This window comes from Denticeps clupeoides, chromosome 13 (genome assembly GCF_900700375.1).
Source record: "Denticeps clupeoides chromosome 13, fDenClu1.1, whole genome shotgun sequence".
Classification (NCBI taxonomy): domain Eukaryota; kingdom Metazoa; phylum Chordata; class Actinopteri; order Clupeiformes; family Denticipitidae; genus Denticeps; species Denticeps clupeoides.
In genome coordinates this window covers 13,780,965-13,796,851 of record NC_041719.1, presented here as the reverse complement: position 1 = coordinate 13,796,851, position 15,887 = coordinate 13,780,965, and the positions used below count along the sequence as shown (strand labels likewise).

The 15,887-nt window shown below is 46.9% G+C and overlaps 1 protein-coding gene and 1 non-coding gene across 8 annotated transcripts in view; one reads left to right on the top strand and one right to left on the bottom strand.

Annotated features, from left to right (window-relative positions):
- Nucleotides 1-15,554, bottom strand: part of lnx1 (ligand of numb-protein X 1) — a 35,333-nt gene extending 19,779 nt beyond the window's left edge. The window contains exons 1-3 of one of the 7 annotated variants that reach the window (XM_029001564.1): nucleotides 15,533-15,548; nucleotides 15,296-15,333; nucleotides 10,304-10,825 (exon numbers count right to left, since the gene is read on the bottom strand). In XM_029001564.1, the coding sequence (XP_028857397.1) occupies nucleotides 10,304-10,728 (425 nt within the window). In that variant the 5' untranslated portion in view covers nucleotides 10,729-10,825; nucleotides 15,296-15,333; nucleotides 15,533-15,548. Of the gene's footprint in view, nucleotides 1-5,828; nucleotides 6,610-10,303; nucleotides 10,826-11,067; nucleotides 11,162-14,081; nucleotides 14,133-15,295; nucleotides 15,334-15,532 lie in introns of those variants that run through there. The other 6 variants (XM_029001565.1, XM_029001561.1, XM_029001563.1 and 3 more) reach the window with 6 other exon arrangements.
- Nucleotides 11,910-11,981, top strand: trnae-uuc (transfer RNA glutamic acid (anticodon UUC)). The gene has a single exon. It is a non-coding gene; the product is annotated as a tRNA-Glu (tRNA).
- Nucleotides 15,555-15,887: the final 333 nt, after the last annotated feature.

Below are 15,887 nucleotides of genomic sequence, written 5' to 3'. Positions count from 1 at the left end.
CCGCACAGCTTGGCTCGGTGTCAGCTCCGAAGTAAAAAATGTCCCACGGATTAAAGACTGTCTGTCTGAATGGGAGTTTTGGCAGAGAAATGGACCGGTCTCCAAGGAGCATTTTTTTAAAAACTGCACACTCTTGTTTCTCCAAACAAACCTGTACCTGAACAGTTCCATTACATCCCACCCACATTCACTATATTCTTCTACGCAGGTATTCCATCCTTCAGGCATCCAGCCAAAGCCTCTACCCCAAATACAATCAATTCTTTCTGGAATCTCAGAAAACGTTATAATAATGAAAGGGCCAAAAGAACTGACTGATTTGCAAGCCTGCAACTGTCACAGATAATAAGGTGTGCTATCATCATGTCACCAAGTTCCCACATGACCATCATTGTTCAGCTCTAAAGAGGCCGTTGGTGTCCAAGTCCGTGGCCCTCCAGTCCGGTTCTACGAGGTACGTGCAACCGCCATGAAGCAGTTGAAACAAAAAGGCAGAAAGTATTTGAGTGGCATTGTGTGCTGTGCACAACCTGAAATTCACGACAAGTTAGATGTCAGTTTTCGGACAATACATTTGCTGTGACTTCTACGTTGCATCTGTTTACATGCCATTTTTCACCTCTCAAGACTATTGGGTAGGCTCTATATACACCATTACACGCTATATAAGATCATCAAACATCAATATATTCTTTCATTCTTTTTGTGGATTTGGATGTTAGATAATAGCATGTTTCAAAGGGAAAGGCTTTGTTGTAAAATGTGAAAGTCTCCCTCTCCTCTTACCATTCTCTCTCTGAGAATAGTAAGAGGAGGTCAGGGACAGATTTATGTCGATATGTTCCTTCCGTCCCTCTTTCTGTCTCGTCCCATTTCAGTCCGAATCCCTCTCCCTCTGTAGACTCTGCTCTGGGCCGTGCTGATAACATTACCGTGATTTACAGTGCTGCAGCGGGCCTTCAGGTCTCACAGTAAAAGGCAAATATATACTCGATGGCTCTTCTCCAGCACAGAAACCTGCCTGTGAGCGAGAGAAAGGGACTCCAGTGTATGCGTGTTTAAATCATTAATGTATTGCGCATGTGTGTGTTTCTATTCTGATCTCCAGTTTATTTACGTTTTCATTTCACTTGAGTTGCTTCAGTTGGCCTACATGCACAACTAACACAACTCATTACACTCCACAGACCTGAATGTGTATGGAGTTTACGTGTAGTTAATTGCCTACACAGTGTGTCATATAGGAGTAGAGGTGTGTATCGCTGCATTGTTCATCTGCTTGATGAGTGAGTGATGTGGGTGTGTGTGTGTCTGAGGATTTGTATACGGGACCCGTTGTGTTTTCATTCGTTCATTTCACACTGTGTCCCACGATCCACTTGTTCAAGTAATCTGATTTGTCAGAAGTGTGTTACACGCTCACAAAAGCAGTGAGTCAACGAGATCTGCTTGATGCAGGCTTGCACCACACACACACACATACACACACACACACACACATACACTGGGTCTTCAGGCCAACTATTCACTTGCTGTGAAAACAAGGTCACCAAGGCAACGAGCAGGCCTCTGGCCATGGCCCTGTTTTCAGGCTCCGCATGTGTCACCGCGGTGACGATATGACATGCTGCTGCCCCACCCCCATTTTGTATCCTCACGTCCATGTTTACCACAGACGTAATCACATCGGCTTCAGAGGCTCTTCATTACTGCAACTGACCGCTGCTACAGTTATGAAATACGCAAGCAGCTCAATGATTCACAAAAGTGCACATCTGATTCACGTCGGAATAAAAACGTGAGTCATAAAAGACTCAATCAGGGCTCTACCTGCCTTTTTAAAAAACAACATCAGTCTTTATCGACAGATTAAGTAGTTCGTCCAAGATCTATGGCATTTTCAACGCTGGCTGCTAATTGCAATTGCGTATGCACGCATGTCTGTGTAAATGAAGTGCAGCTCGGAGCAACGTGATTGTGCGCTAGCTGTCATTTAAATCAGGCACAATTAAGGCTACCCCCAAGGCCATTTAAGCAGGAAGTGCAAAGGTCAAGAGGAGACCTGACATGTTCAATGGCGGAGAGTGGCAGCTTTTTTCAAATGAGCTATGTGCTCCTTAATCAGCCAGGCAAACCTTGGCAAAATCAATTAACACCTAGGTCAAAGGGGCCCTATATAGTGTACAGTGTACCATCACACACACAGTACAATTCAATTCAGTGCGTTCAGAGTTACCACTTACAGATTTAGTGTGTCAAATGGAAAAAGGCCCACTAAGACACAGTCACCAATGAGAAGCTCCCCCATGACACAGACTGTCCGAGCCCAAATGAGCATGTGGCCAACTGGATCACTTATGAATTAATGATGCAGCATGAATATTTCACTCCCCTACTTTCCTGGGTGAGACAGAAAGTGTGACTGTGCGTTTTGTTTAGAGCCTTTTCCGTGTATGTAGGGTATTTGCATGCAACACATCACCTCTCTCTCTCTCTCTCTCTCTCTGTATGTGTGTGCTATGTGATCGAGCAGCAGCACTTTTCTTTGCATTCTAAAAAACTCCCACACTGGAGGCATAAATTAGAACGTTTCACTGCTCCATCTCACCTGATGGAAATAGTCAGATAATTACACAGTTCAATCAGGTTAGTGGAAGTGGGACTTGACCTTTCGAGACTGTAGCCCTGAATCAGTTCTGACTCTTAACACTAATTCCTGGCCTACAGTGGCAGAACGGTGCAAACAGCTTTCTGCTGTGTTCTCGACAGTCACAATTCAAATTACAGGGACGCCAAGGGGAGCTCGGCTTCCCTGGAAAGGAGGTGTTTCGGGACGAATGTGATGGGAACAGAGATAAATAGGACTCAGCATGAAAGGTGCTGTGTAATTCGAACCCTGTGACATCCTGGTGGTGCCAATGTACTATCGTTGGCCAACAAAATCAACTAAAAATCCTGCGCGGTAATAGTAGAGCCATCCTCTTGTCATGCGATTCATTTGCCATGCGGGCCGTGTGATTAGAAAGCAGAATTCTGGCGTGGGGGTGAGGGACACGATGTATTCGGACAGAGAGGGATGGATGACGACGGCGCCGGATCCATTCACATTTTGGCCCAATAAAGCCCTAATTGGAGATCGAGCAGCTGACCGGCTCCCATCCGTCAGACGCCTAATCCCCTTACCACCAACCCTCACTCTACACATCAAGAGCCCTGCAAGTGCCACAGGGTTCGCAAAGTGTGTGTGTGTGTGTGTGTGTGTGTGTGCGAGCCTGAGTTTAGACCTCAAGGAGCATGGCGGCTTTAGCAGAGATCAAACGGTCTGGATATGAAGTCTGGCATGAAGGAAGCTCAGCTAATCCGAACATTTAAGAAATAAGAGAGGAGAGAAAATGGAGATTCCACAGTAAAGGCTGATACAATGTGGAAGTGTGGGCGTCCCCCTATGAATGAGTGTGTGTGTGTGTGCAATGATTAACACACATGCACAGCTTTTAACAGAATCTGAGTAATGTTCATTCAGTTATCCTCTCTAGTCTCATCCTTCATTCTCTGTGTGCGTGTGTCTTGTGTTCATATCTTTGTAAGGACCAAGTGTCCTCACAAAGATGAAATATGACATGCTTGAAAAACATGTTCTGCAGAAACAGGTGTGAGATTCATTTGGATGCTACGCGCAGCACAACAGCATCACAATCTGGCAACGAGACAGACAGTCCAGCCAAACGGCATCAGCGCAATGGAACTTAAGGAGACAAAGTGGTGGATGAGACAGGAGGAGAAGGACCAAAAGAGGAGGATGACCACACGTTCAGAGCGAGAGAAGCACTGGCCTCCGTCCACAGTACAATCTGTTTCATTGTCCACCACGGTGCCGCGCTGCAGAAGCGAGGGAGAGAGACGGGAAGACAGGCGGAGGAGGGAAGATGGAGAGAGAGATAACTGGTCAGATGGTGGCAGCTGAGGGCTGAAGGCAGCCTCTGTCAGGGGACTGATGAAGACGAATAGCCCTGGCCACCGCACTCCAGCCAGCCGGAAAAACACCCCATACGCGTTCCTCCTCTCCTGCCTCCTTTCCTCCGTTCCGCCCTCTCCCGTTACCCATAATGCCTTCATGAATGGGCGACTGAGGAGAAAACCAGCTTTGTTTGTAAACACACAGAGACGTGCGAAACAAATATGACCCAAATTCCGCTCCAGTTTGGAGGATGAGAAACCCCCTCCACTACACGGACAGATGGGCGGGAAGTCACCTCATCCCTCCCTGTCTCCTCTCATCTCTCGCTTTCACTCCCTCTGCACTGGCACAGTTCACACCCATCTACCCTGCTCCCTCTCTCCTCCTCGCCCCCATCTCCTCCCGCTCTCGGATGCTGAGCGCCGAGTAGAGACGAGTTATACGGACACCACCTATACACTCACCTGAGCTGAAAAAAATACATGCGGATGACTTTCAGTACATTTGGTTAATGAAGTGAAGTGAAAGGGCTTGTGATTGTGATACACCGCAGCACAGCACGTGGTGCACACAAGGAAACGTGTCCTCTGCATTTAACCCGTCATGCTTGGTGAGCAGAGGGCGGCCATGACAGGCGCCCGGGGAGCAGTGTGTTTTGCTTAAGGGGACCTCAGTGGAAGGTATTTGAACCCGCAACGTTTCAGTTTTGACTCAGCTGCCTTACCCGCTGGGCCACCACTGCCCTGTTTGGTCCTTATACACACATTAATAGAACAACACAATAATAGGCAAACAAATACACACAGGCACAGAAATAACCCCCCACATACAGACAACTGTGCACAAAAAGAAACCTACATACACAAAGACAAAAACGCACCAATATATTCAGGCGTAAAGGATCATCACAGACACAATCTACACAAATATACTCTCACAAAAACAGACAGACAGACAGACAGATAGATAAACAGTCCAAAAGATCTAGAAACAGAAACACGCACACACACATGGGCACGCACACATGACCTCCCTCTGAAGATTGTGTGTGTGTTTTTTTGTTAATTTTTATTTTTTTCTGGATAGTGAGTGTGAGTGCACTGCTCAGAACTGGTGACGCCGCTCACAAACAGACACACAAAAACAGCAGAAACAAAGAAACCATCTGTTTAGTAACATCTACGCCGTATCCCTGAACGCAGCAAAAGTATCTAGATCTGCCTACTAAGCAGCACGATTCAAGTACTGTTCACACACACACACACACACACACATTCCATCCACGCTGCAGTATTCCCTCTTCCTCACTCAGCATCAAAACAGAACCTGCCCGAACAATGCCTGCAACCTGCCATAGCAACCGCATCCAGGCGCCACGGCAACCACTGTCCAGCGCATCCGCTGCAGTGCAACTGCAGCCACTGGTCAGCCCACAAACCCGCTCCCATTCATGAGCAGAACTTAACACACACCCCATCATAACATGCTTTGGGGAGTTGGGCCAGATATGTTTACACAACTGCAAACACACACAGACACACAAGTGTGGACATGCTGTGCATGCTGTAGGAAAACCGTGGTGGTAACAGACAAACAACAAATTGACATTTGTCCCACGCTAGACTTCTGCTCTCTCTCTGTCTCACACACACACACACACACACACACACACACACACACTGCAGCAGTGGGACGGGACATGATGGGATGACACTTGCCCTGAATAAGACTAGGGTATCAGAGAACACACACACACACACACACACACACAGTACTGTATATAGGATGTAATAAGAGGATGGGGTGATGGTGTGTATTCACATCAGACAGGATGGACACACACACTCGCGCGCACACACTGCGTACTCACAGTTCAGAGTAGAGGATGTGCAGGTTGCCCACATTGTCGGTGTAGTTGGCCGGGCTGAGCCAAGGCAGGACCAAAAGCAGCAGCGCCTTCATGTTCAACAGCCAACACTTTCCTCACCTCGTCCTCCTGCTCTGATGCTCTCCTTCCTTCTCCCACCCCCTCCCCACTCGCCTCTTCACCTCGGTCCCTTCCAGAAGCTTTCAAGTCTGGGAGAAATGACTGCAACTCCTTCTCACTCCTCCCCCCCCCCTCTCTTTCTTCTGTCCCTCTCCTCTCTTATCTGTCCCTCGGCGTCCGAGAGCGGGACGACTGCCAGAGGACGGAAGAGGAGGATGAAGCGCCGCAGCGGACAGGAGGAGGAGGAGAGGCAGAAGAAGAAGCAGCAGGTGCGGCGAAGGAAGGAGGGTTCAGTCGGAGGAGGAGGAGGAGGAGGAGGAAGAGGAGGAGGAGGAGGGAGAAGGAGGAACCGGAGGGGGATGCGAGCGCCTCTGAGGAAGAGCAGGACACATTTGTGAGGGGGGCAGGGAGCCGGTGGCAGCGCTGGCGGGTCTAATCTGCCCCGGGCAGCCGTAAGAGGATTTACGCGTACGAGCACACGCGTGTGTGTCTCTCTCTCTGTGTGTGTGTGTGTGTGTGTGTGTGTGTGTGTATCTGTGTGTGTGTGTCAGAGGCAGCAGCGCAGGCTGTGACTTATACTGCAGCAAGCACCACTGAGAGGAAGAGACGGAACGAACCAATCCGCCGGGGCTGGGGGGGGGCGTGTGGGAGCGTGGAGCGGCTCAGGCAGCCGACCTCGCGACGTGACGACTCCCCACTCATACACAGCTCCACCCCGCGATCGTGGGGGTCGGGTGGAGGGGAACGGGCCATCACGGAATGCGTGCGATGGGGAGGGTGGGCTTGGGCTGCTAACCGACCCCCCCCCCCTTCTTTAACATAATGACTGACTCCCTGCGCGCAAGATCGAACTGATCGCCCTCAAGAATCCGCCTCCGTGTGTTGGTAGAACGGCAGGAGGAGAGCGAGAGGGGTGAAAAACAGTCCAGAAAAATCTATATTCATTAGCGATGACTGTATCTTCTGAATGGAGGGAAAAACGTACGAGTGGTACGTGCTCCTGTGTATTTACCTCCTCCACTCAGCTAAATCTGAGGACGTCACTCTAGACCTTTCTGATAATAACTAACATCAGGACAAAGACAGGAGATGAACCGAGAAAAAGGAAGCATACAGGCTCCATTTAGGTTCTCTATTCTCATCACCATTCAGTGATGCTCATGCTCATAACAGCACACTTCATGATATACTAAAGCTGATTTAATTGATTTAAACCAACCCTTCCTTCTAAATATTCATTTTTTTTTTTTTTTTTTTGTAGCGTGTAAAAAATGGATGTGTGTCCATTTTTTGATACCCATGTCTTTGTAAAGGGTTAGGGTGAGTTGGCCTGCCTTGCTAGAGCAAACATCATTCCAGGGTGGGGTTCATTTTACAAGGCTTTGGAATGTGATTGTTATAAAGCATGATACACCCTGGTGTAAAACCCCACCTAATGGAGTGTAGTCTGAACAATTATGCTTCGATGGTGAGACATCATCTATGGATAGGCTGAACGCTGCTGTGATTGTATTCTGGAAGCACGCAGCGCTGGGATTTTCAGGAGTGCCTGGGCTGCATGTTCACTCGTTCTCCCGTAGGCTTCTCTCTGCCCCTTGCCGTCATCTGTCTACCCCTTCCTGTCTCCTCTCATCTGTCCCCTTGCTGTCATCCTCGTTCCAAGCTGTAAATATGCACCCTTGGGCTCCTGCGGCAGAGGGAGCTTGGAACAGTCATCAGGGTGACTCACGCGCCGAGCAGGAATCTGAAGTTGCGCGCCATCATTTATAATCCATTAATGCTCAAAAATAATCCTTTCCCACCGCACACCAGGAGAATTACAGCACTCTGAACGCTGACCGTCTCTGAGAACGGCTCATGCTTCACGGCTTGCCTTTAGCATCACCTTCATCCACATCTTCTTCTTCGTCCACCCACATACATGGTCTTGTCATATTCTCTTAATAAAATGATTTAGCATTTATTTCTGAGGTGGATGCAAGGTCCAAACGAATGGTGTTGACTGGGAGGACCCAATGAGGAGGAGGAGCACCTTGTAGCAGAATTCGTAGCTGATTGACTGAATGATGGATGGACAGGGTTTGTTATACACTGTATTGGCTTGAACAATATGTGTGCCAAAAGCAGACACACACTCTAGAACAAATGCATTATAACTAGATCACAATTGTTACATGAGGAAATATTTCAGACCTACAAAACCAGTGCTGGACTTGCATGCGAGCATGATCTCTGAGACATCTAGGGCTTCCCTGAAAGTTCCCTTTCATTTTCTTTGTTGTATAATCAGATTTTGAACAAATCCTTCAGTCCCACAATACATTAACGTACCGAACAATCAGTAACTACTGGAGCACCAGGAAATAGTTACTTATTAAAAATAATAGAAAATGCAAACAAACGAGAAACTCACTGTCACCAGTGTGAATGCCAACAGGACAGTGTGAATGCCAAGAGTCAAATGTCACTTGGACTGACTTCAATTACTGGATGTAAATGGATAAAACAGAGGGACGTGGCATGTCAAACGGAAAGTAACCAAAAACACAACCACAGAAATGGTCGTGCTGTAACGATGACTTCTGTAGCTCAGTGATCAGACCACCCCCTGCTCAGAGCAGAAGCACAGCAGAGTCCCGGCATCGCTCCGTAACCAGCGCAGCCCTGCATCTCATGCTCTCCGCAGGGACTCCTCCTCTCCTGAGGGACACGATTAGTCAGAAGAACAAGGTCAACCGAAGGCACCCACACATAGCTCAACCAAACCAAATCACAGAGAGGGATAGAAGAGTGGGAGAGGAATGGTGGGTTGGTTGGCATTTAAAAACTAAGATATATCTGCCTGCGGGGCTGCTTATTTTATTCTGAATTTCTTGTGTATTTTTCGACATCACCAAAAAATATTGAAAATGCTACTTTTGTTTTAGTGAATTACAATACAATAATACACATATTATTGTTGTTTTTATAAAATTATTAACTACAGCAAACAAAGTAATCAAGACAAAAGGGAGAACTGTTAGATGACAAAAGAACAGTTGAAGTGGATGAAGAGGATAGCAGTAAATTGAAATGTTCAATCAAGCAAAGCAGAAAATAAAGTAATTGTTCACTAAATGGGACTTTAAATAACAGCAGACGTTTTTTATTGGTGCATAACGAAAACCAATTAATATCAACCAGCCCCTTCAGGCAAAGGCAGCGGCAGCAATTCTCATAGAGCCAGGAAAATGCAACGCAAAACTGCTACCCTTCATACAATTAGAAGGAAATACGGGGAAAGACGTGTGGCTGGAGATGAAAGCAGGACTCTTGTTACCTCATGGCCGCCCTCAGGACACAGGAGCTTGGAACGTCACCTCAAGGCCTTACAATTACAAGAGCCAGTGTATACGACCACAAGGCACACAAATGGGCACATTCAGACACCTATACACAGCAACTGGCCGTCAACATTTTTTTCTGCTCTCAACTCTATTTATACCCGCAGCTCTGCAGCCTGTACAGTGACGAACAGAAGATTTACAATCAATAGCCACTTGGGTAGAAATGGGCGGGGCCAGTTTAGAGGCCATTTTCATATTGAGCTGAGAGCTTAGCCTGACGACAGAGCATTGCAAGGATTTGTGACTGAAAGATCTGGACTCTCTCATATATGCCAAACAGGCCACAGTGATGTTCTATATGAATTTTAGAATACTTGTACAGAAAAAAGAAATAGAAAAAAAGTGAAAAGCTGAATCAATCATTTGGCTGCATTTTGACTGGGTCCATTTAGATTACTATTATTATATTATTATTGTAATCGATCACCTTTATCCTATGATGAAGTATGTGTGTGTGTGTGTGTGTGTATATATTTGATGGGACTTGTCTTTATACATATACAATTAGAGTAATCCATTTCCTGTGACCTTCAGTCACCAGACCTTAGACCATCGTAAAACCTACAAACTAACATGAACTGGACCAACAGAAGTCAGACAGCCAAGCAGCACTGAATCCATTCTAATGGCTACATTATAGTTTTTAAAATAGTATAGCATACAGCTATGACAGAAGAAATATCTCAAGCCATACATTTTTTTTATATATGCCTGTATTTACTCGATAAACAGTCTATATTTAACTGTGTGCTATGACAAGTTAAATGGACAAGGAGCAAAAAGGCTTTCCAGAACACACTTACCCGTAACAAGAGTAATTAAAGACACTGACGCCTGATATCACACAATGGTGCCCCATACAGCGCGGAACGCAATGGAAAAACCTGCGCTATGGAAACAGCCAGGGGCCAGCCATTTTCAGAGCCAACTTTCCAGCGAACAAAGCCGGCCTGTGGCCTGCTGCCCTCTCACCTCCTCCTGATGTGTGCATCCAGCTCCCCTCGGGGCAGCACCTCGCTGCAGTGCTCGGTGAAGGGGCAGGACACGGCCAGTTTGTCCAGCAGCTTGTGCACCAGCAGGCTGGAGCGCCGGCAGGTCTGCAGCATTAGTGGCACGCGGTCCACTGGGCAGAAGTCGCTCTCCAGCAGGAAGCTGGTCAGGCAGGCCTGGCAGTAGGTGTGGCCACAGGGTGTGTCCAGGGGCAGGATCAGTGGCTGCAGGCAGATATGGCAGATGAGGTCGTCGTCCACCTCGTCGCAGTACTGGTACTCGTGGTTGTCTTCCAGCAGGTGGCGCTGCCCGCAGACAGGGCACAGGTCTGGCAGGGGGGCAGAGGGCAGCGCAGGGGAGCCCCCGACTGCTGCCATTGCCCCTAGTTCCTCCTCCAGGTCACTCATGGTGACAAGACTGGAGTTCAGTAGGTGTGAGGGGAGGTAGACCTTGATGGACGTGTTCTGCAGGCGGTTCTCACATAGCGACGGGGTCCACGGAACCCTTTACAGCAAAGAAAGATAAAGAAAAAGGACAAAAGAAAGAAAGGGTTAGAGACAGACGTTATCACTCACTATCTCAGTGACTCGGCTGGGTGAAACTAGACTCATAATCTTACTGCAGTTTGTATTTCAGTTTTCCCGTCTCGCACACACAAACACACACTCAGCAATAAAACAATGGTCAAGGACTGCAATGGTCAGCACAGACGACCTCTATTTCTTTAAATTATAACTTTTACCCACCCTGACAGAGCCTGCGTCTCTTGGGTGGGGACACACATCAAAAAAGCTTCACCCCCAAATCTGAAGTTAATCAAGATATCGATTTAGTATCGTCTGATCTCCATCCCTGGCAGGAAATAGCACACAGATGGATGCTGAAGTGTGCAATCAGAGGAGCGGTACGTCACCAGGGCAACAGCCGTTTTAGTTGGCAGGTGACCGGACACCCAGCTAGTGTCAGTATTGGTTTACTGGCCAGGGCGATGTTCCCCATTTGCTGGCTCGTTTACAGCCCGCTCGCAGCATGCCGGGTCCACTGGGGTGTAGCAGGCTTACAGCTTTTTAAAATGTCTATATGTGTGAAAGGGAGAACAGACCTAGGGGAAAAAATTCAATTGTAATTCTTTCATCATTAAACCCTGATCATTCATTGGTTGTACTTTAGGTCAGAAGACAGTGTGGGGAGACCACGTTAACTTTCTGCAAGCAATGAAGAGAACATACAGTCCTCTTTTTAATCTTGTTCAGTCTTGCCCTCTTCTGCGCCTAATATTTCAGCATTTTTAAATTTAAAAGAGAGGAGGTGCAATGACTGACGGACTGGTGTGAGGTCAAAAATCTGTTTCTGAACGTGGACAAAACAAAGTGCTATTGTCTCTTTGTTGACTTCAGAAGACAATGGAGGGCCTATTCTCAACTGAACATTGACGGTAAATACACCAAGTTCCTCTGTGTTCATCTAGAGGAGAACCTCTCCTGGAATCTCAACACCAGCTCAAAAGTCAAGAAAGCCCAGAGGCGTGTCTACTTCTTGCGGAGGCTGAGGAAAGCCCCACCACCATCCCACCACCTTCTATATCATCTCCTTGTTAGTATAGTGGTGAGTATCCCCACCTTTCACACGGGAGACCGGGGTTCAATTCCCCGATGGGGAGGCAATGCTCTTGGGGCAGTGGTGGCCTAGCGGTTGAGGACGTGGCCCCTTAATCAGCAGGTCGCCGTTTCGAATCCTGATCCGCCAAGTTGCTACTGAGGTGCCACTGAGCAAAACACCATCCCCACACACTGCACCTGTCATGGCTGCCCACTGCTCACTCAGGTGATGGGTTAAATGTGTGTAAACTGTGTGCACTGTGTGCTGTGCTGCTGTGTATCACAAGTGACAATCACTTCACTTTATAGAGGGACCATTAAGAGCATTCTGACCAGCTGCATCACTACCTGGTTTGGGAACTTCACCATAGAAGACCGCATGGCCCTACAGTGGATAGTGAGGACAGCTGAGAAGTTCATCGGAGTCTTTCTTCCCTCAATAATGGACCTTTGCCACACACGCTGCATCAGCAAAGCATTGTGAAGGACTCTACACATGCACTCTTCACCCTCCTACCATCCAGAAAAAGGTATCGAAGCATTCGGGCCCTCACTGCCAGACTCTGCAACAGCTTCATCCCACAAGCCATCAGACACCTGAACATTCAGGGACTTTCCACTCTGGACTGACACCCTCACACACACACACACACACACACACACACACACACACACACACACACACATACTATCTTTGTTATATTGTATGATTATCTATCAGTATATTATCTATAAATGCACTGACCCATTTGGCACAGCAATATTTTCACTAACTTTGCACATTTATTATTCATTTCACCTGTTTAGTGCTGTCTGTCTCATTGTTGTCTACACGTTTTATTTAAATGCTATTCTTGCACTGCCTGTGTCTCCTTTTTGCACTTTATGTAGCCCAGTTTGTGAGTTGCACACGTGCACATTATGTCAGTATGTAACTTTGTCTAGTAGTTCAAATGTTACATGTAGCACCAGGTTCTGGAGAAACGTTGTTTCGTTTCACTGTTTACTGTCTAACATGTATATATAGCTGAAATGACAATAAAGCTCAAGCTCAACCTTAAAATCCCTTTTAGGAAAATGTATCTGACCGTCATTAAGAAAACAGGTTGTTGTAATTGTCAAAATCGAATTGTCTACAAAATGTAAATGCTAAAATACTTGTAACAATTTATTTCAGACATTTGTGCAATTTCTCTTTGTATTTAGGATCTGTATTCACTGGTGCCGGTACAGTGATGTGTCTGTGCGAGCCAGTTTAATGGAGTTGCCCAGAGCTTGGGTGTGTTTGAGAGCTCTTTGGGTGTGCTTAGGTGTGTGAGCATGTGTGTGTGTTCAGTTTTCATGCAGGTGCACTTGTGAGTAATTGTTTGCTCTATTAAGGCAAGAGGACGTGCGTGGTTCTTTTCCATTGAGCAATGAGTGCATATCATGACCCCAGTTCTTTTAAATGCACGTAATCTCTGAGTTCCTTTCAGTCTCGCCAGGCAAGAAACAATTACACTTATGAATCATTGTATTCCTGATAGTATCGGTCATATGAAATCTCACAGGGAAATCTATTATATTGTTTAAAAATTCACTATTCACCATGCTGTAAAATTTGCATGGGCAGAATTCAGTATTTGTGTTTGCTGCTGTGATCTGATATCCCAGTGCTGCGCTTCAGTCAGGAATCCTACACTAATCCTATCCAAACCCCTCACAGAGGCATGAGATATCTCAATGTGAAGACACTTTCATTTTCGCCAAAACCGTGGCTTTCCCCCCTCCTCCTGTTGCAGTGTGTGTGCTGTGCTGCGGGCCCAGCATGAGTTGCAGGAGTTCAAATTCTCCAGGACCTTTAGCCCTGCCATACGGCCTTTATTTTTATGGCCATCGTAATATTAACTATTAACTCACTAATGCTGGTCAGGAACCAGCGAAAAGACACACAGTCACAGTGTTCATTTCTGGCAGGATGCAGAAGATTTGATGATCTGTGCATGCGTGTCAGCACTTTTTAATCCCTGAGATATTGGTGTCTGCGCAAAGCCACATGGGGAAACTCAAATCCTCGCATCACCGAGCTTACGCAACAGAAAAGGCCAGTGCAGATCTGATCATGCACATTCCCTCTAAAAACAGCAGCCCTGTTCATTAAAATGTTCAGTAAAGCACCCTACCCCACTCCCCACATCTGTCTCCGGCAAAATGGTGCAATCATGTTTCTGTTCAGACATGCATCAGACGGAAAACATTCCTCTTCCACTGAGCCAGAACTTCTCGTCCCCCAGAGAGTGGCTGCCCTCACACTGCCTGCCCGGCTCAGCTTCAGGTCTAAAGGTGCTTCTCCAGCTTTGAAGTCTCCTTTGATCTACAGTTCTAGGACAAGTGCAGTTGGTGACAAGTTTTGAGTAACAACACACAGATTAAGGAGCTGCCGTATTCTAAAACCCGCAAACATGGCTCCTCAGAGGGTCGCCATGAATAAAACACGTGTTAGTGCTTTTCTGCAGCTCAAAGTACAGCGCAAGTGAACCAGAGAGACACGTCTGCTTGCAACACAGACCCATTAGAAGCAGGGATCTGTGGGCTGCGGAAGGTCTTGTGTCAGCTCACACTAACCAGTGATCACATGACCATTAAATTATTAAAAATAAGAGTCAGAAGACACAGGAGGAAGATTAAGTGACCTGTCTGAAAGAGCCCCATAAGAAGTTCCACATATTTCCATCTAATTGGCCTTAAGCCACGCAAGGTCTGTTTCTGCTTCTACTCGGGAGCAAGATTGTTTAAGCAGACCACACAAGTAAGTGGTAAAGTGGTGACCACATATTAACACTTTTTTCATTGCTCAGCCCCCATTTCACAGTAAGTGACATTGCAAGACCCAATAGATGCTTCACTCGCACTCAGTAAATGAATATGCAGCTTGCAGAGTGTTACATAACCTGCAGCTGTCACACATATAGGACTGACATTCAATATTTAAATGTGAACATTGTTTTCTATTGACACTGAATGCTTTGAATTGGAGATTGTATGCAAAAGAGACACGGAGTCTCACACAGCATGTGCAATGTAGGCATGCAGGGACAAGATCTAACATGCTGAGGAACACTCTTTTTCATTCCTATTCCTTTCTGTCTTATAAACCTGCACATTTCTGAGATACAGAAAAAAAAAGAACTTGATAATTCATGTTATGTCATAAAAACAGCGCGCTGTCGAATGGGTACTATGTCCTCACTCTGCATGTCCCTCTGTGCTGATAAGTTGACAGCCTGTAAACCTTTAGTCCCACTAATCCCTCCAGTAGAGTTACACACTACAGCAGCAGAACAGAAAGTATGCTGGTTTCCCAACACACAGTGGTTATGTGGGACCTGGCTCTCACCTGCACAGGTACGTCCTGGGAGAGCCTGTAATCCTACACTGTTCCCACAGGAGGAACCAGGTAGGAGAGAGTGGTGGAGGAAAAAAAAACACAGAGAAGATTCCTGTCAGGGTCAGCGTTGGAAGATTTAAAGATGTTATGTATTCCACCGGGTGGTGACAGAACGGTGACAGAGCTGGGAGGAGAAAGTGTGTCCCTCACCCAGAGGCTGGGTGCCACGGGAGAGACAAAACTCACCTTCACACAGGTGACTCGGCAGCTGAGGAAGTGCGGGATCGAGTGGGCGGGATTAGTGAGTCAGGCAAACCTGAGAACAGCCCTAACCTGTTCTAAAAGAAAGGACGGGAGTGGGATGGGGGCGGACGCTTATTTGTTCTGACGGGGCCGAGGCTACAGGAATCCGCAGAGCAAGTTGACACTTGATTTAAAACGCTTTATTCTGCACAGACTGACGACAAGGAAATGCCCCAGCAGAATGTCGGGAAGTCTGTCATTAGCGCTTCAGACACAAAGAAAGGCAAACACACTCAGACGATCACCCTGCATGTTGTAGCACCGAGGGATCTGGCATCTGAGCAGCAGAAAATGATAT